We start from the raw sequence: 16,305 nt of genomic DNA on the forward strand, positions 1-16,305 counted from the left end.
AATTACACGAATAGTCCTTATGGTTTACGGTAATTTACATGTTTAGTCCCTAACTTATTTTTTTAATTCGGAAGGTTCCTACTTTTTGTTTTTATTACGCGCTTGGTCTCTGACTTACCTAAAAAGACTATTTTACCTTTGATTTTTTTGATTTATTTAAATAAACACACCCGAATCTCACACTCTTCACCCTATCTTACCTACCCACCATTTTTACCTATTTAAATACAAGTCTTTTTAGTTAATATAGGGACCAAACGTGTAACAAAAACAAACAGTAGGGACCAAGTACGTAACAAAAACAAACAGTAGGGACCTTCCGAGTTAAAAAAATAAGTTAGGGATTAAACGTGCAAATTACCCCAAACCATAGGGACCATTCGCGAATGTAATTTACTCTATATTATAAATACCAAAATTCAAATTAGGTCATCATATTCTTGTGAGACGAAAACGTTTATCTATCTATCTATATATATATATATATATATATATATATATATATATATATATATATATATATATATATATATATATATATATATATATATATATATATATATATATATATTCAAAGACCAAAAAATAAAATAAAAAAGGAAGTTCAACAAAAATATATGAAATTGACTTTTGTCAATTAAACACCCAATTTTTTTTCTTCAAAAAGATCATAGTTATAATTGGGTAATATAAAAACAGTATTGCTCATAATAAATAAAATCTGTAATATTCTTACAAGAATGTTGATAACATTTTAAAACATTGCACATTGCACATAATAATATTCAGAAGAATAATTGAACTATATAACATGACCATCAATGTATTTTGCTTTGTATTTATAGAAGAGTTTCTACTTTTTACTCTAATTTGGGAATAGAGGCAATGCTACTAATTTCTAGTTCATGCTTTATTCTCTCTTTGAGACTAGGTTACAATCACGGGTAAGAAAAATAAAAACAATATTAATAATTAAAAATAATAATAAAAAAATTAAAGATTTATAAAATATTATTAAATTAATAAGATATAAGTTTTATTTAGATTTTTATAATAATTACTTAGAATTAATATATATTAATGTTCACGATCCGAAAAATAATTTTTTTATTAGTTTATTACAAATACGCAAAAAATTATATTGCAAAAGTAAAGATAGTCACGGTTAATATTATACCATGTTGTGGACTTGTTTATCAATATTAGATGTATTACTAGGTGTTATAAAATTGAAATTAGATAAATAAACATAATGGAATTATTGTATTTTAAATTAAATTTAATATATAACCGGTATAAAAACAAATAAGCCATATATATATATATATATATATATATATATATATATATATATATATATATATATATATATATATATATATATATATATATATATATATATATATATATATATATATATATATATATATTCAACCTTAGCCACATATTTATCATTTGTCGCTCTAATGCTCCAGTGGCAAAGAGGTATAATCATATATGATTATACATGTTTATACGTATATGACTAATCATAAATAAGTGTGTGTATATATATATATATATATATATATATATATATATATATATATATATATATATATATATATATATATATATATGTCTGTTCACAGATTGAGTAATCATATATGATTATGACAATTGGTGCTAGGAGAGGTGGTGTTAACAAAGGTGGATGTGATATAAGTGACGGAGGTGAGAATGGTGGAGTCGTCTGGTGTCAAAGGTGGTGGTAGTGGTGGTGATGGTGGCGGTCGTGGTGGTAGGGATGGTGGCGGGGGAGAAAGGAACATACGCCAATATATAATCATTTATGATTATAACATACATGTCGTGTCGGTACGCCAGAGGGTTAGAGCGGCAGATGTGAAATATGTGGCCGAGGTTGAATATCAAGATTTATATTTTATTTTTAATCTCAACAGAACCTACCCACCTCTCATTCACTCACTCACTCTCTCTCTCTCTCTCTCTCTCTCTCTATATATATATATATATATATATATATATATATATATATATATATATATATATATATATACACTAGCCGTTTACCCGCGCTAAGCGCCGGACGGCAAAAAGTTTCTTTCGGAAGATAGTTTTAATAGTTTCCTTTAGACGTGAGTTATTCATTGTGGCCATTTGGTAGACTATTATGTGTCGAATAGTTCATTTCAACATATAGTTTCTTGCTAGGTGTATAGTCATACAATACAATAAAAGTTGAGTCTACATCTCAAATAATTCATCTGATAGTTCATACTTGATTTTAACAATATATAAATAACAACAATCTGCAACCATATAGTTTTGTACATTTATAACATGTCCAATATATAACCTACACCAATCTGCAATCATGTTGCTTCATCTGCTAGACCTGCATTAAACATCAAATAAGCATCTAAGATACATATTTGAAGAAATTGTATAATAATAAGTTGTTGATTGTACCTTGTTAATCACATAACACTTCTTTGTACACAACGTTTGATGTGTAGATTCCATCATTATGAAACGTTTTTTCTGGCTTTACTAATACCTTGGTATTGACATGTGATATTCCTCTGGACAACGCCACATAAAGCTGGCCATGTGAGAATACCGATTCTGGTAGATAAACACCTACATTTGGAATTGTTTGTCCTTGAGCTTTATTGATTGTCATAGAGAAACTAAGCTGAATTGGAAACTGCTTTCTTTTAAGTTTGAATGGGAACATCTCATCGTCAGACGGACATAGAGGAATTCTTGGTAAAAACACTCTTTTTCCAGCATGTTGGCCAACCGCTATCTCTGCATCAATGACATTTTGTTGGAAAGCTCGACATATCAATCTGGTGCCATTACATAACCCATTTGAAGGATCGATATTTCGCAAAAGTATTACAGGGCACCCAGTTTTTAACCGAAGATAATGAGGGGGTACACCACTAACATTTAGCGAGTTCAAATACTCCATCGGATATAAGTTATTTTTGTCATCTTCCGCTTCATCAAAACTATAGTAAACTTTTTGCTCGCCAGAAAATCGTTCGATCAACTTATTATTAATCTCATCAACACTTTCATTTTTAGTTGACAGTATCGCCCTCGAAATGATAAATTTTGAGTCGGCGCCGTTGGATTCCAAAGAAGGAAATATTGCATCAATCAGAGCGTCCACTGATTTAGTTTTATCAGTGTACCGAATGGACATGTTATCAGGTATACGAATATAGGACTCGTCCAATGTTTCCTCCTTTCCATCACCGACTCGTAATAAAAAATCAGAAAACCATGGGTCATTTACCGCTCTCATGTTGATACTTAATCGAAGCCTTTTAACTGAAGCCCATAGAGGTGACATTCGTAAGCTAGAGTCGACAATTTGTGCTCGAGTGCCACGTCTCACGACCGGTAACACTTGTCTAAAGTCACCTCCCATAACCATTATCTTTCCACCGAAAGGGAGCTTCTCATCTGTGATGTCTTGCATTGTGCGATCAACTGCTTCTACTGCCTGCCTCTTAGCCATTGCTGCTTCATCCCATATGATTACCTTTGCCTCGCGAAGTATCTGAGCCTTCCCACTTTGTTTAGTGATCTTGCACATCGAGTTATTATCAAGATTGAGCGGAATTCCAAATCGTGAATGAGCTGTTCTCCCTCCTGGCATGTTGTTAGCCGCAACACCTGACGTGGCAGTTGCAAGTGCAATAAGACCACGAGCACGAATATTAGCCAACAAAGCTTTGTACAAAAATGTCTTTCCAGTTCCACCGGGACCATCTATGAAGAAGACACCCGGAATATTTTGATCCACATGCCTCATTATCTCATCATATGCAAACTTCTGGTCTGGATTGAGAGAGTCTCGCGCATGTAAGTCTTCATATTCCACATTTATAGAGTATTCTTCTTGCACCTCACGATAGCCTCTTGATTGTAAATCGATGTGTGCACTGACCTTTGGAAGGTCGTAATCACTAAGCTTTTTACTCATAGATTCTAGGAAGACTCTAATGTCGATGAGGACCATATTTTGCACTCGCTCGGCGCATCCATATTGTTTCCTGTAATCTTCAGAAAGAGAATCATAGTGGTCGTCCCATAACTTGCGAACATTTCCTGGTTCACAAAAAATCAGCATCGTCGCAAATAACCTTCTAAGTGCGCTGGGAAATTGAAATAAGGAAGCCTCTTCAAGACACTGTGATAAATTATCATCCGTCTCTATTAAACCTCTTTCAAGAGCTGCTTTTCGAAATGTAGGGTGTAATACACCATTTGCTGTGTATAAATCTTCAAAGCAGGTAGGCCCGGTGATATGACATAAAAGCAGGCGTAGGTAGTATCTCTCTCCTTCAGCTGGATTAGCATAAACAAGTCGACCAACCATTGATTTATGTTCCCGGATCCTCCAACAATGGTTGCTCCGATTCCATGTAAAATGTTTGGGAAAATCCTTATACAAATATTCTCTCGCTTTGGAATCTTCTTTATTCTTCTTGAAAAATGCCGTCAACATTGAATCTTTTTCTTTCTCTCTATCAACAATGTCTTCCATTCTGTCAACGTCTTTGAACCTAACCAACTGTTGATTTGGGAGATGTATTTGCAACGCCATCACACAAGGGTAGATTTTCTGATAGAGGAAAGCTAAAAACTCGCCATAATGCCTCGGGAGGGGACACATAACGTGCGTCTTGAAACTTTTTTTTATCTCATTACTAACAACATTTTCTTGGTCTTTATCAATATGGATAACTTGTTTATCATGGCCCTTATAAACATATTTGAAGAGGTACTTCACAGACTTTATACTCGAACAAACCTCAACGTTGATATGACAATTAAACATCATTAACAACTTCGGGTTGTATGGAGCCACCCATCTGTTATCCAATGATGTATTTCTTACAGTAACCTCAATTCCATTATTTCTCCTTCTATATAATGGATATGAGTCCTCTCCTTGTGATATCTTTTCATTGAATTGCCTAGGATATCTGAAACGACATATTTTTGGCACACCCTGCATACACGAACTTTTTTCTCGTAAGCTACCACATGGACCGTGCATCATGTGACTTTTGACAAGATCATGCATTTCAGGAAACCTTATTGGGTCGGGAATTTCGGCACACACAAGTTTGTCATAATCGTTTGGATTATTCATCTTATATCCATGGGTCATTATTAAGAGGAAATGTGCATGTGGCAATCCACGCTTTTGAAACTCTATCACATACACATATGACCCCACCACACCGATTATATGTCTCTGCAATAATTGTACCTTGAGATCCTCTAACTTAGCATGAAAAACTCTTGCAACAAGGTCCGGTCGATCTTGAGCTGACTGTCCAGGCAATAACTCATCATCGATTTCTTTCCATTTTGGGTTGCAAGTCATTGTAAGAAATATATCAGGCCTCCCATCATCTTGAACTAAAGCCATGGCATCCAGAAATCTTCGGCGCATGTAACGTGGACCTCCAATGAAACTTGCAGGTAACACAACTCTCTGTCCAACCCTACTTGGTTGAGCCTCACCGGCATTAAAACAATCAACAATGCCCTGATATAAATCAGCTCTAATTTTGGTTTGGTTCTTTTCAACAAAAACCAAACGTGTAGTCTCAATCTTTATATAGGTATCTACTGCAAACTGCTGGAACAATCTCCCTCCCATCAAAATCACATTATCATTCGACCGTATCTGGAACTTGTAACAATAGTACTCCCGCATACTTACAGTGTTTCTGCCTTTTTTTGAAGTAGATCCTGTGATATCATAATTTATGTGAAAAATATAAATTTAATATCCAAATATTTAAGGCAATACGTGTTACATGTTTTAAACATGTAAAAGAATGTTAAAGGTGTACCTTCTGAACCTTCATCATTGTCTTCATTGTCACTAATAATTTCATCCATGGCCACCCCATATCTTGGTATTTTAGGATGCCATCCAGACTCACCATTAGGAAAGAATAAAGGATACGACAAAGGATCATAACAACCAAAGTGAGGTTGAATTTCAGTACTATAGTTAGACCTCCCGTAGATAATAATACTTCTTTTATATGCAGTGATGTTGTCATTTCCTTCAACCCAAATACCAGCAACCTATGCAAAGGTGTAGTTCAATATGGTGATTAATATGATATGTATAACAATAAATATGAGACATTTAATTTTAAAATGAATAAAATTAAATGCTACTATTCACACCTCAGATGTGGTAGGCTTATTGTACACCCTTTGGTCAAGCTCCACCGATGCATTCAAAGTCACTCTATAATTATCAAGCGGTCCTAGATCAGAAAGTTGTTTAAATGTTCTAACGTACGGATTCGAAGCTAGAATACGTGTTAGTTTTTGGATGATTCTTCTATCAACATTCTTCCAGGAGGATCTTTGTGATATTTCAGCTTCACCGTCATAAAAATACAACTGTAAATACCTCGATTTACCATCCCTTGAAATTAGCTGATCGATATTATGATAGAGTGTTCCGTGCGCACAAAAAGTGTAAACTCCAGAATTCATATTGGCCAATTCTTTATCCACATTTACACCTAGTGATGCGAAAGAAAAGTTTGAGTTATACACCCTTATATTGTACCTGAAGCTTTCTTCTAGCTGCTCTTGCCTTGTGAAGAGTTGGTGCAACTCTGTGGGAATAGGGGAGTGTGCCAGTTTTGTCTTCCCACTCATGCAACAAAAGGTAGGGAATTCATATTGTAGTCGCTTTGCTCCACAATAAACACAAGGGTTTTGAGCCTTTAATATACGATGTTCCATACGGATATTTTCATAAACAAAATCATACGGATCGTCCTGAAAGGCGTATACTCTTCTTTTTGTCATCATAGTTCGTTCCTTTCTTCGTTGATAATATTCTTTATTATAAGTACTCGTCCTCTGAGCAGCACTTATAACACTCACAGAGGAATCTTCGTTGATATTTGTTTCGTTTGTCTCCATTATAGTGCAACTTGTGAGTGTTGTAGGTTGACTACATCCTTCACCGTTAGCTATTCTTCTCTTTTTGTTTTTCTCCTTTTTTCGTGCATAATAGTTTCTATTGTATCTTTTTCGATTTTCTACAAACATATTATTTGGATAAATAGTTATATATTATAAATGCAAATATATACTCATATAAACGACATACCTTTTTCTATATCTATCGGGTTTTGGGAATCATCACAGTTTTCGTTTCCCTTATCTACAGTCCCCATTGAACACTATAATGGAAATGTTAAGAATAAGCACATATTATATCATCAAGAATGTAACATTTTGTAATGTAGACCATGTGATTTAGTAGTCATGTATGTGTGTGTTTCAAAAAGCAACACAACCCTTAATAAATAAACAAATATACTAAAAACTTGTAATCCAAAAACACAATAGAAGAAAGTTATACATAATTAAAAGAAAATTTCCATAGATATCCAAAAATTATTATTTATGAATTCATAAGTCAACACAAGAAAAATAAACCATACATGAAAAAATTCACCATAATATGTCTAACATTAATGTAGATCAACAATAAAAGCAACGCACTCGTAAAAGTTGTCAAAACTTCAAAAAAAAAACACCACCAAATGTCTCACATGGAATTAAAAATTCTTCTAGGCATATTTATGATGTTAAATGCTTCCGGCATCCGCGGTTGGAACTCTACGTTGCTTAGTTTGGTTGATATCAATAACAATTTATATTAGTACAAACTTTTCATATATCAGATCTAAACATTAGCAACTGTACACATGCTCATTAATTCAACAAGAGATTCTCACGTTAAACTAATTTTTTGTTGAAAAACTAATCAAATTTGATTTAAACATTAATTTATTTTTTGTTTTTTAAATACCAACACAACCCTTAATAAATAACCAAATATACTAAAAACTTGTAATTCAAAAACACAATAGGAGAAACTAATATATAGTTAAAAGAATTATCCATTAATATCCAAAAATTATTATTTATCAAGTCATAAAGCAACATAAGAAAAATAAACCGTACATGAAAAAATTCACCACAATATGTCTAACATTAATGTAGATCAACTCTAAAAGAAAACACACTCGTAAAAATTCTCAAAACTTCAAAAAAAAAACACCACTAAATGTGTCACACGGAATCAAAAATTCTTCTAGGCATATTCATGATGTTAAATGCTTCCGGCATCCTCGGCTGGAACTCTACGTCGGTTAATTCGGTTGATATCAAAATGTTCACTGAAAATAATATAAAAACTATTAAAACAGATTGATTTAGTTATTTTAATATCACTACAAGTATATAATTTTCTAAAAAAAACTTACTTGTATCCAAATGAACCAATTTTACCCGAGAAACAAATATTATATAGTTTCTCTTTATTGCATAGCAAGTCCTCACAATTTGATGGCGTGTTCGTGCGGTTACATATAGTTTCAACTTTATTATACTCTCCCTATTTATAATCAAATATTTCCAAAGTCATCTAAATTTGTTTTAGTGTAATAATAATAATAATAATAATAATAATAATAATAATAATAATAATAATAATAATAATCACTTACGGGCCGTCTTGGAGATATAAAGTGAACGAAGTTAACGACATTAAACCAAAGTAACGGGAATATTTTCGCTTGCCTTTGATGATTTTTCCAACAATATCTAAAAACAACGATTATTAAAAGGATAAGTTATTATTTTAAAAAATTTAGGATGTTAAAAATATATATAAAAGTTATTAAATTTACCGATCATCATTTTTCTCTCTGTCCGATCCTCTATTAAACTTTTAATCGAGGGAACCAATGGAAAAACCGGAAACCATGATATGATAGAATCGGCCAAACGATTAAACCGCGTGTTATTGCTGATCCTAATCATCAAATCACCACGTAATAAACTGTATTTTTGATACCTCGGATACTCAGCATAGGTTGGTTCGATTTGGAAATGGTTTAAAGAGAACACACCACCCAATAGATTCCCTCCATAAATAAAACGCATCATTTGTTGTGGAACAACTGCTACCAATTTTTCTCTCTAATAGAAAATGTAATATTTTTATAAACAAAATACTTATGATAAATTATGAAAATGAATATAAGATATAAATAGTTTTTTAAACATACATTTTGATCAATGAGGATAATGAAGAGTTTGTTTGCTTTTACGTCTCTCCAAATGAAATTCACACGAACGGGTGTCAAAATATACCACAAATGGAAGTTCAGTAGCAATGAAAATGCATCAACATAAATGTGACCGTTAATGATTATACAAAACAAAAGTCATATATGATTGATTAAAATTGTCAAAATTGAATTTAAATCTTACTTTTTGTTGAAATGGTTAAAATTGTTTAACAATACAATGACTCTTCTACAAACTAACTAAACGATTACAATTGACAATTGAGATTCCATTTTAGCTGACGGTCGTGGATAGGATTTGACAATTTGTTACAAATGGATAAGTATTAATTCTTAAAATAATTTATTTCCATCTAAAATTACCAGCCTAATCTAATCTAAGGTAATGAAACTTTGGGTTTTATACTTAAACTTTGAACCAACGATTTTAAACGATGAAACATCAATACTAAAGTTGGTGTTTAATAAAGTCTTTCATCACCAAATTTAATGTGACATTAAACATAACACCATTTCTACGTAAAAAAAAAATTATGTTGATGTAGAAATGATTTACATCATTATTTATATAAAAAGTTATATCGATTTAAATGCCAAATGTATAATAACACAGGTATTGTAAATTTGAAATATCCAAGCAATAAGACTTTTTATTACATTAGTTATCAGAAGTCAAGTTGATGACAAACTTTATCAATTTATATCTTATTTGACCATTTTCATGAAAAAGTTTATCAAAGCAGCACTTATTTGACCATTTTCATGACAAAGTTTAGGGAAAAGAATATTCAAAAGTAGAAAACCCTAAGTTGCCTATATCCCCAATGCCTCAAAAATTACTAAACGGACATCATTTCTGGATTATTATGGTTTTTTTCATATTTCCAATCTATGTTTTTTTAGTTACACTTTGCAGCATTTGGAACCGGATTTTTTTTCACATCCTATATTTTTGTTGAACCAAGGGCAAATCGGTAAATTCATAAACTGTGGATATATCATATCATATATATAATATTTGTGATATATGTGATATTTATACGTATATAGACCATAGTTATATGAGTAAACAAAAAAGGGTATATTCTCTTTAAGTATATACTAAAATTAATTGGCAAAAATAAAAATGCACATACAAAAAAAAATGATGAAGTCTCTACTATTACAATCATAAAAACACGAAGACACATTCACTCAAACTCAAAAAAACTGTTTTTTTGTGTATGTTAAGATATTGGTTTGATGGTCACAACATTTTGCTAAACATTAATTTCTTAGTTTTTCTCATGTAAAGAAAACCATGTTCTCTTTCAAGAAGAAAAAACAGAAAACTTTGTTAAAGTCCCTGCCATTTAAGACCGCAAACACAGTCACTGAAATAGACATACACACAAGGTCAAAACATATACATATACAACCATACATATATACAATGTAACAAACACGTACATACACACCAAATCTACATATTATATAAGTGTATTACATGACACAGATGAAGTTTATCACTTCAAATAGAAGAAATAAAATATTATAGACATACTTGAAGTTATAACAGATAGAAAGAAGTAAAGAGAACCTGAATTCGTGTGTCACGGAATGCAATGCAATGCTGCAGTCTTCCCGATTCCAAATGAATGATTCAATCGTCTCAAACCCTAACTGTCGAATTGTGCTCTGAGAGTTAGAAATGAAAAACATATATTAAATTTATAGTTGGAATAAGGTATTATAGAATAGAAAATGATGTATTTTTGGATATTAATAATCATTCCAAAATAATCAAATTAAATTCTTACCATGAATACTATCGTTGACAAATATAATTAAAAATTTAAAAATGAATATAATAACTGTCAAAATCCATACCAAAAATATTTAAAAATCATACAAAACTTAACAAATATACTCAAAAATTTAAAAATTAATATAATAACAGTAGAAATCTTTACCAAAAATATTTCAAATCATATGAAATGGAGGGTAAATTCTTACCATGAATACTATCGTTTACCAAAAATTTAAAAATTAATATAATAACAGTAGAAATCTTTACCAAAAATATTTCAAATCATATGAAATGGAGGGTAAAGTCTTACCATGAACAGTAAGAGACCACTACTGGTTCTCTATTGATAACTTCATTCAAGAAGAAGAAAAAAAAACATCACCTCAAGTTGCAGTAACAAAGACCATGATCGATCTCCACTGCTGCAGTTGAAAAAAGATTTCACTTCCTCCACCCATACACTGCACAACACAAAGCCAAAATGTTGCTTGAAAAAGATAATTACCACTGGATTAATAAGAATTTATAATTATAAATGTTACAGTATATGACAATTAGTATTATCATTTAATATAACGTAACAAGTCAAACCTTTTCTTTTGCCCATTAAATAGACGTTCACATTCTTATTGATTCTTTCAAATTAATAATAATGGTTAATTTATTACTCAAGTGTAAATGTGGGGCTCAAGCAGGAGATGGCAATGCTTGGTCACATTGTGCCTCGTTTCATTTGGATTACAGAAGAAGAAATAAAATGAACAGCACAAGAAAATATGACATTATGTTAGTATCTCTTTTTTCTATCAATTCCCTCAATGTAAATTCTAGTTAAATTGTTTCCACCAAGTATAAGTATTTATTTAAATAGGATCCAAACAAGTTTATTGAATTAAATTAACTAATGACAAACACAAAGCTTCTCTAGTCTTCCAAGAAGTCGATTGTCTCATCCAAAGCCTAGAGAAAACTAATAATAATCTCAATCCAATTGTTTGGTTAATCCCTTGTATTTAGGGGATAAACAATTCCCTTAGTATTAAATTCGAGCGTAATCTTCATGGGCCAAGGATCCTCGGTATTTGAGGTAGCTATTCCAGGGGTTATGAATGTAATGTAAGTTGTTAGATCAAAAATTAATGACATATTAAGAAGGTATGCAACATGAACTGTAGTTGAAAGTACCCATCATTATGGCATCATACGAAAATGTAGTGCTAGGTTAATACGAGCATTTAAAATCCAGCAATCAGAACTATTGCAATAACCGAAAAGCAGATTACCATCTAATAGTAGAAGAACAAAAAGTACCTTTCTGATTTTATGAATTTTTTTCAATAATTTTATAGTTCACATATATTTACTACAAGAAATCTTCCACTTTAGCTATAGCCATCAACTTATATATCTAGATTAAATCCAAACAATTAATAAAAAGAGAGCAAAAAACTAAAGGAGAATTTGGATGATTGGTGAAACTCACTTGTGCCTCTTAACAGCATCAAGTAATCGGTCAACGATCAACGAAAAGGAAATCTTAATCATCTGCCATCAAAAAATGTCATAAGTAAAATACATGGAAGAAAAAAGAAAAAGGATAAACAGCATGCCCTTTTTTCTTTATTATAAACTTGAACAAAATAAACAATGTTTCTGCCACTAATCGCATATTAACACTGGAGAGAATAATAACTAATACCTTATATTGTCTCAAAGTTTCTTTAACGTCACTCAAATCAAACCTTTTATTGTCATTGCATGGACCAAGGATCTCTAAGGCTTTCTTAAGCCAATTCATACCATCAACCAATGACCTCCAAAAAGGACGAGATGCATATGTAACATGATGTTTTTCTGCATCCTCCAATAACGTTAGAACTTCCTGCAAAATGTTCAAAAAAAGATCAGATAATATCATTAGGAAACATGGTACCTACAGGCTAACAAAAATCAACATGACACCAATTAGGAGAAAAAAGGAAGCAATCACATTGCATGTCGAAATTTAACTCACATTGAGAGTTGGATCAACAGCATGGAAATTAAGAGCTATAAAGCACCACTGGAGAATTGCACAAGTTTCCTGTAGTTTTGGAATGACAAGGGAGTCAAAACGAAGTGAATACTCAGCTTTCATTATGGACTCCATCTTAGTAATCTGATCTCCAATTTTGAAGACAATATCATAGGATAGATTGACATCAAGAATATTCAACAATGACTCGGCATCATGCAGTGCAGAACATGCATGGTGCTCCCACTTTATATAATTCTGTAAAACATCTTCAAGCAAAGATCGCTCTTCCAGACACATCTTCAGTAACTTTGATTTCAAAACCAACTCCTGCAGAATTGTATCATATGTTCAAAGAATTGAAGATTAGATCAAGAAACAGAGTATATATATACTTCTTATGATGATACTACACGTATAACAGAGTATATATATACTTCAGTGACTGAATATTATTGTTGAATTAAATCAGGAGCCATAGACTTTTTTACCTCATCAGGAGACCAAAAGGTTTGCAATTCCTTCTGAATTAAATCAGCCATAAACTTGACATAACCTTGTCGCTGATACCAAGACTGAATAATAGCAACAGGAAGCTTTGACAAAATCTTGTCCTCCCTGAATATCTTTACTATATTATAGATTTGGAAGAAGTTTTTGGAAGAAACGATGATCATTGTGTCTAGAGGGTACCTGTGGTGGCTGAGGGAGGTTACGAAGGTGGTGGTAAGTGGCGGATCTGTTCATCAGCAGCGGCTTCTCGAGATGATTGACGCAGATCTTTAGGTTTTTTCAAGATCGAAGATGCTGAGAGGTGATTCGTCGTCAGCAGCGAAGTCCTTCTCCCCTCTGTGTTCGGTATCTTTGATAGCTGAGACCTGAGAGCGTGTTAGGGTAAAAATCGAAGGCAGGAAAGGGGCATATTTGGTGTTGTCAATGTCAATAGGATAATCCTTGTGTCTAGAGGGTACCTGTGGTGGCTGAGGGGGGTTACGAAGGTGGTGGTAGGCGGCGGAATCGTCGTCAGCACTGGTTTCTCGAGATGATTGACGTAGATCTTTAGGGTTTTTCAAGATCGAAGATGCAGAGAGGTTGGCAAGGGGCATGTCGATGTGAATAGGACGAACAATGAACACATAAGCGAAGTCCTCCTCCCCTCTGTGTTCGGATGAACAATGACCATCTCCGGATCTGTTTATGGTGTGCGATAGGGATGAAAGTGGGTCCAAACCCGGACCGGATGGACCCGGACCCGGAAAACCCGGAACCGGTTAACGGGATTTTATAGAACCGGAAACCGGACCGGTATATAGGAACCGGTTCCGGTTCGGTTCCGGGTAAAGTGGGTCTAGAACCGGAAAACCCGGAAACATCAAAGTGGGTAGGTTGGAACCGGATAAAGTGGGTTTAGACCCGAAAAACCCGAAAAAACCGGAATTTTTTTGTAATTACTTACTACTTAGTGGGTTGAACTTTGAAAATTTTCATATTGATATCCCGACTTTGGGGGGCTGTAACTTATTGAATACGAAACCACAATTAACAAAATTAGAGTCTAAAATCATGTACAAACTCTAAAATACACTTTGGAAAAACCCGCATGTCAATCCGAATTTAAACGAATGAGATATACTTGTGTTAATATTTTCACATAATACAAAGTACAAAAACAAATAGCTAAAAAGTTGAAACTTTTCAGTTTTGATATCCCGACTTCGGAGAACTGTAAATCATTGAATGTTAAACCAAAAATGACAAAATTATAGTCTAAACTCATGTACAAACTGTAACTAGAAGTTGGAAAAAACCACATGTCAATCCGACTTCAAACGAATTAGGTATGCATGTTTTAAAACTTTCACCGAATACAAAAAAACTAAAAAACTAAAAACTTTCAGCTTTGTTATCTCAACTTTTGAGGATTGTAAGTCAATGAATATAAAACTAAAAATGACAAATTTATAGTCTAGAATCATGTACAAACTCTAAACTACATGTTGGAAAAAACCGTATGTCAATTGGAGTTGAAACGAATAAGATATGCATCTTGTAAACGTTTCGCAAAAAGTGGTTCCGGCCCTAAAAGTGGTTCCGGTTCCAAAAACCGGTTCCGGATTTTAGACCCGGTTTACCCGGACCCAATGGACCCAAACCCGGATTACCCGGAACCCGGATAAAGCCAATTTTTAAACCCGGAACCGGACCCGATTTTATATATTCCGGTTCTAACGGGTCCGGTTCCGGTCCGGTGTTCCGGTTCTAAATCTCATCCCTAGTGTGCGATGTCTGGTGGCGATGTAGGGGACAACGTCGGCAGGGTGGCGATGGCGACGTCTATAGGAGGGTGGTGGTAATGGAAGCGTATCGGAGATCGAAGAAAGTGAGGAGGCAGACGGATTTGGAATAAATGATGTTGATAGTGTCAAAAGGGTATTAGGGTTTGGTATAATGATACTCGTGTATACGTATACATTGTAAGCTTAATAGATTGTACTTTGTGCTATAAAATGTATACCTCTTAATTTTCAAGAAATGGGCAATGTGTTTAATAATATAGTTAAGATATATATATATATATATATATATATATATATATATATATATATATATATATATATATATATATATATATATATATATTGAAATTAATTTTTTATCAAACCAGACGTTTGAGGATCAACACTTTCTAGAGATGGTGTGTTTTATGTTCGCGGTCCATTAAATGATTAAAATACCCTTAATAGTATAGAGACCACAAGTTTTTTTTTTCTTAATATAAATTAAAATGAGAATGTTACAACTTAAGTAAAAAAACTAAAATACCCTTAATAGAGACCACAAGTTTTGGTTATAGCTATAAGCTCTTAAAGGGTTTAAACACACACATGCTATCTAAGGAAGGTGTATAAGCTTGAGAAGTCTGACTACAGACTTATCAAAACTTCACATACTAGAAGTCTGTACTTTACTAAGAAAGTCAATAGTATTGATTTTTAGAAGCGCAGTTGGTTTCTGGATACATGTCAAAGCTAGTGAGAATATAATTATTATGCTAGCAGGAGCATAGTTGTTATGCTAAGTATTGCAGGTTGGCAATACTAGTTGTAGAAAACAAATAATTCAAATTTGCAAATTGCAAAGGTTGGGAACTTTTTCGCTACAAAATTATTTAGGGGAGAGGGCATTTATACTTCATTTCGAATCTAAAAGTTTAGATTGAAGTTTTAATAAAACTTAGTCTTGGACATATATGAATATTGTATTGAAATGATTCAACATAGGAAATTCGATATATGGAAATATTATAGCAAGAGAGTGATCATATA

The 16,305-nt window shown here is 32.8% G+C and overlaps 2 protein-coding genes across 6 annotated transcripts; both read right to left on the reverse strand.

Moving 5' to 3' along the window:
* Positions 1 to 2,375: 2,375 nt before the first annotated feature.
* On the reverse strand, positions 2,376 to 7,250 carry LOC145005529 (uncharacterized). Its single transcript, XM_078964619.1, has 5 exons — positions 7,184 to 7,250; positions 6,238 to 7,112; positions 5,892 to 6,132; positions 2,485 to 5,787; positions 2,376 to 2,398 (listed from the first exon to the last, which is right to left on the reverse strand). The coding sequence occupies exons 1-5, from the start codon at positions 7,248 to 7,250 to the stop codon at positions 2,376 to 2,378; spliced, it is 4,509 nt and encodes a 1,502-aa protein (XP_078820745.1).
* Positions 7,251 to 10,325: 3,075 nt separating this feature from the next.
* Positions 10,326 to 14,134, reverse strand: LOC145034625 (lysine-specific demethylase JMJ17-like). 5 transcript variants are annotated; one of them, XM_078983097.1, is made up of 9 exons: positions 13,951 to 14,134; positions 13,673 to 13,857; positions 13,471 to 13,605; positions 12,980 to 13,309; positions 12,665 to 12,847; positions 12,449 to 12,510; positions 11,348 to 11,426; positions 10,756 to 10,853; positions 10,326 to 10,521 (listed from the first exon to the last, which is right to left on the reverse strand). In XM_078983097.1, the coding sequence occupies exons 2-9, from the start codon at positions 13,724 to 13,726 to the stop codon at positions 10,461 to 10,463; spliced, it is 1,002 nt and encodes a 333-aa protein (XP_078839223.1). In that variant the 5' UTR covers positions 13,727 to 13,857; positions 13,951 to 14,134; the 3' UTR covers positions 10,326 to 10,460. The 5 variants fall into 5 exon arrangements, with proteins under 5 accessions (XP_078839223.1, XP_078839232.1, XP_078839239.1 ...); XM_078983106.1 differs by having other exon boundaries at positions 10,404 to 10,549; XM_078983113.1 differs by lacking the exon at positions 10,326 to 10,521 and having other exon boundaries at positions 10,562 to 10,853; positions 13,471 to 13,597.
* Positions 14,135 to 16,305: the final 2,171 nt, after the last annotated feature.

This window comes from Lactuca saligna, chromosome 1 (assembly GCF_052625555.1).
Source record: "Lactuca saligna cultivar CGN05327 chromosome 1, ASM5262555v1, whole genome shotgun sequence".
Taxonomy (NCBI): domain Eukaryota; kingdom Viridiplantae; phylum Streptophyta; class Magnoliopsida; order Asterales; family Asteraceae; genus Lactuca; species Lactuca saligna.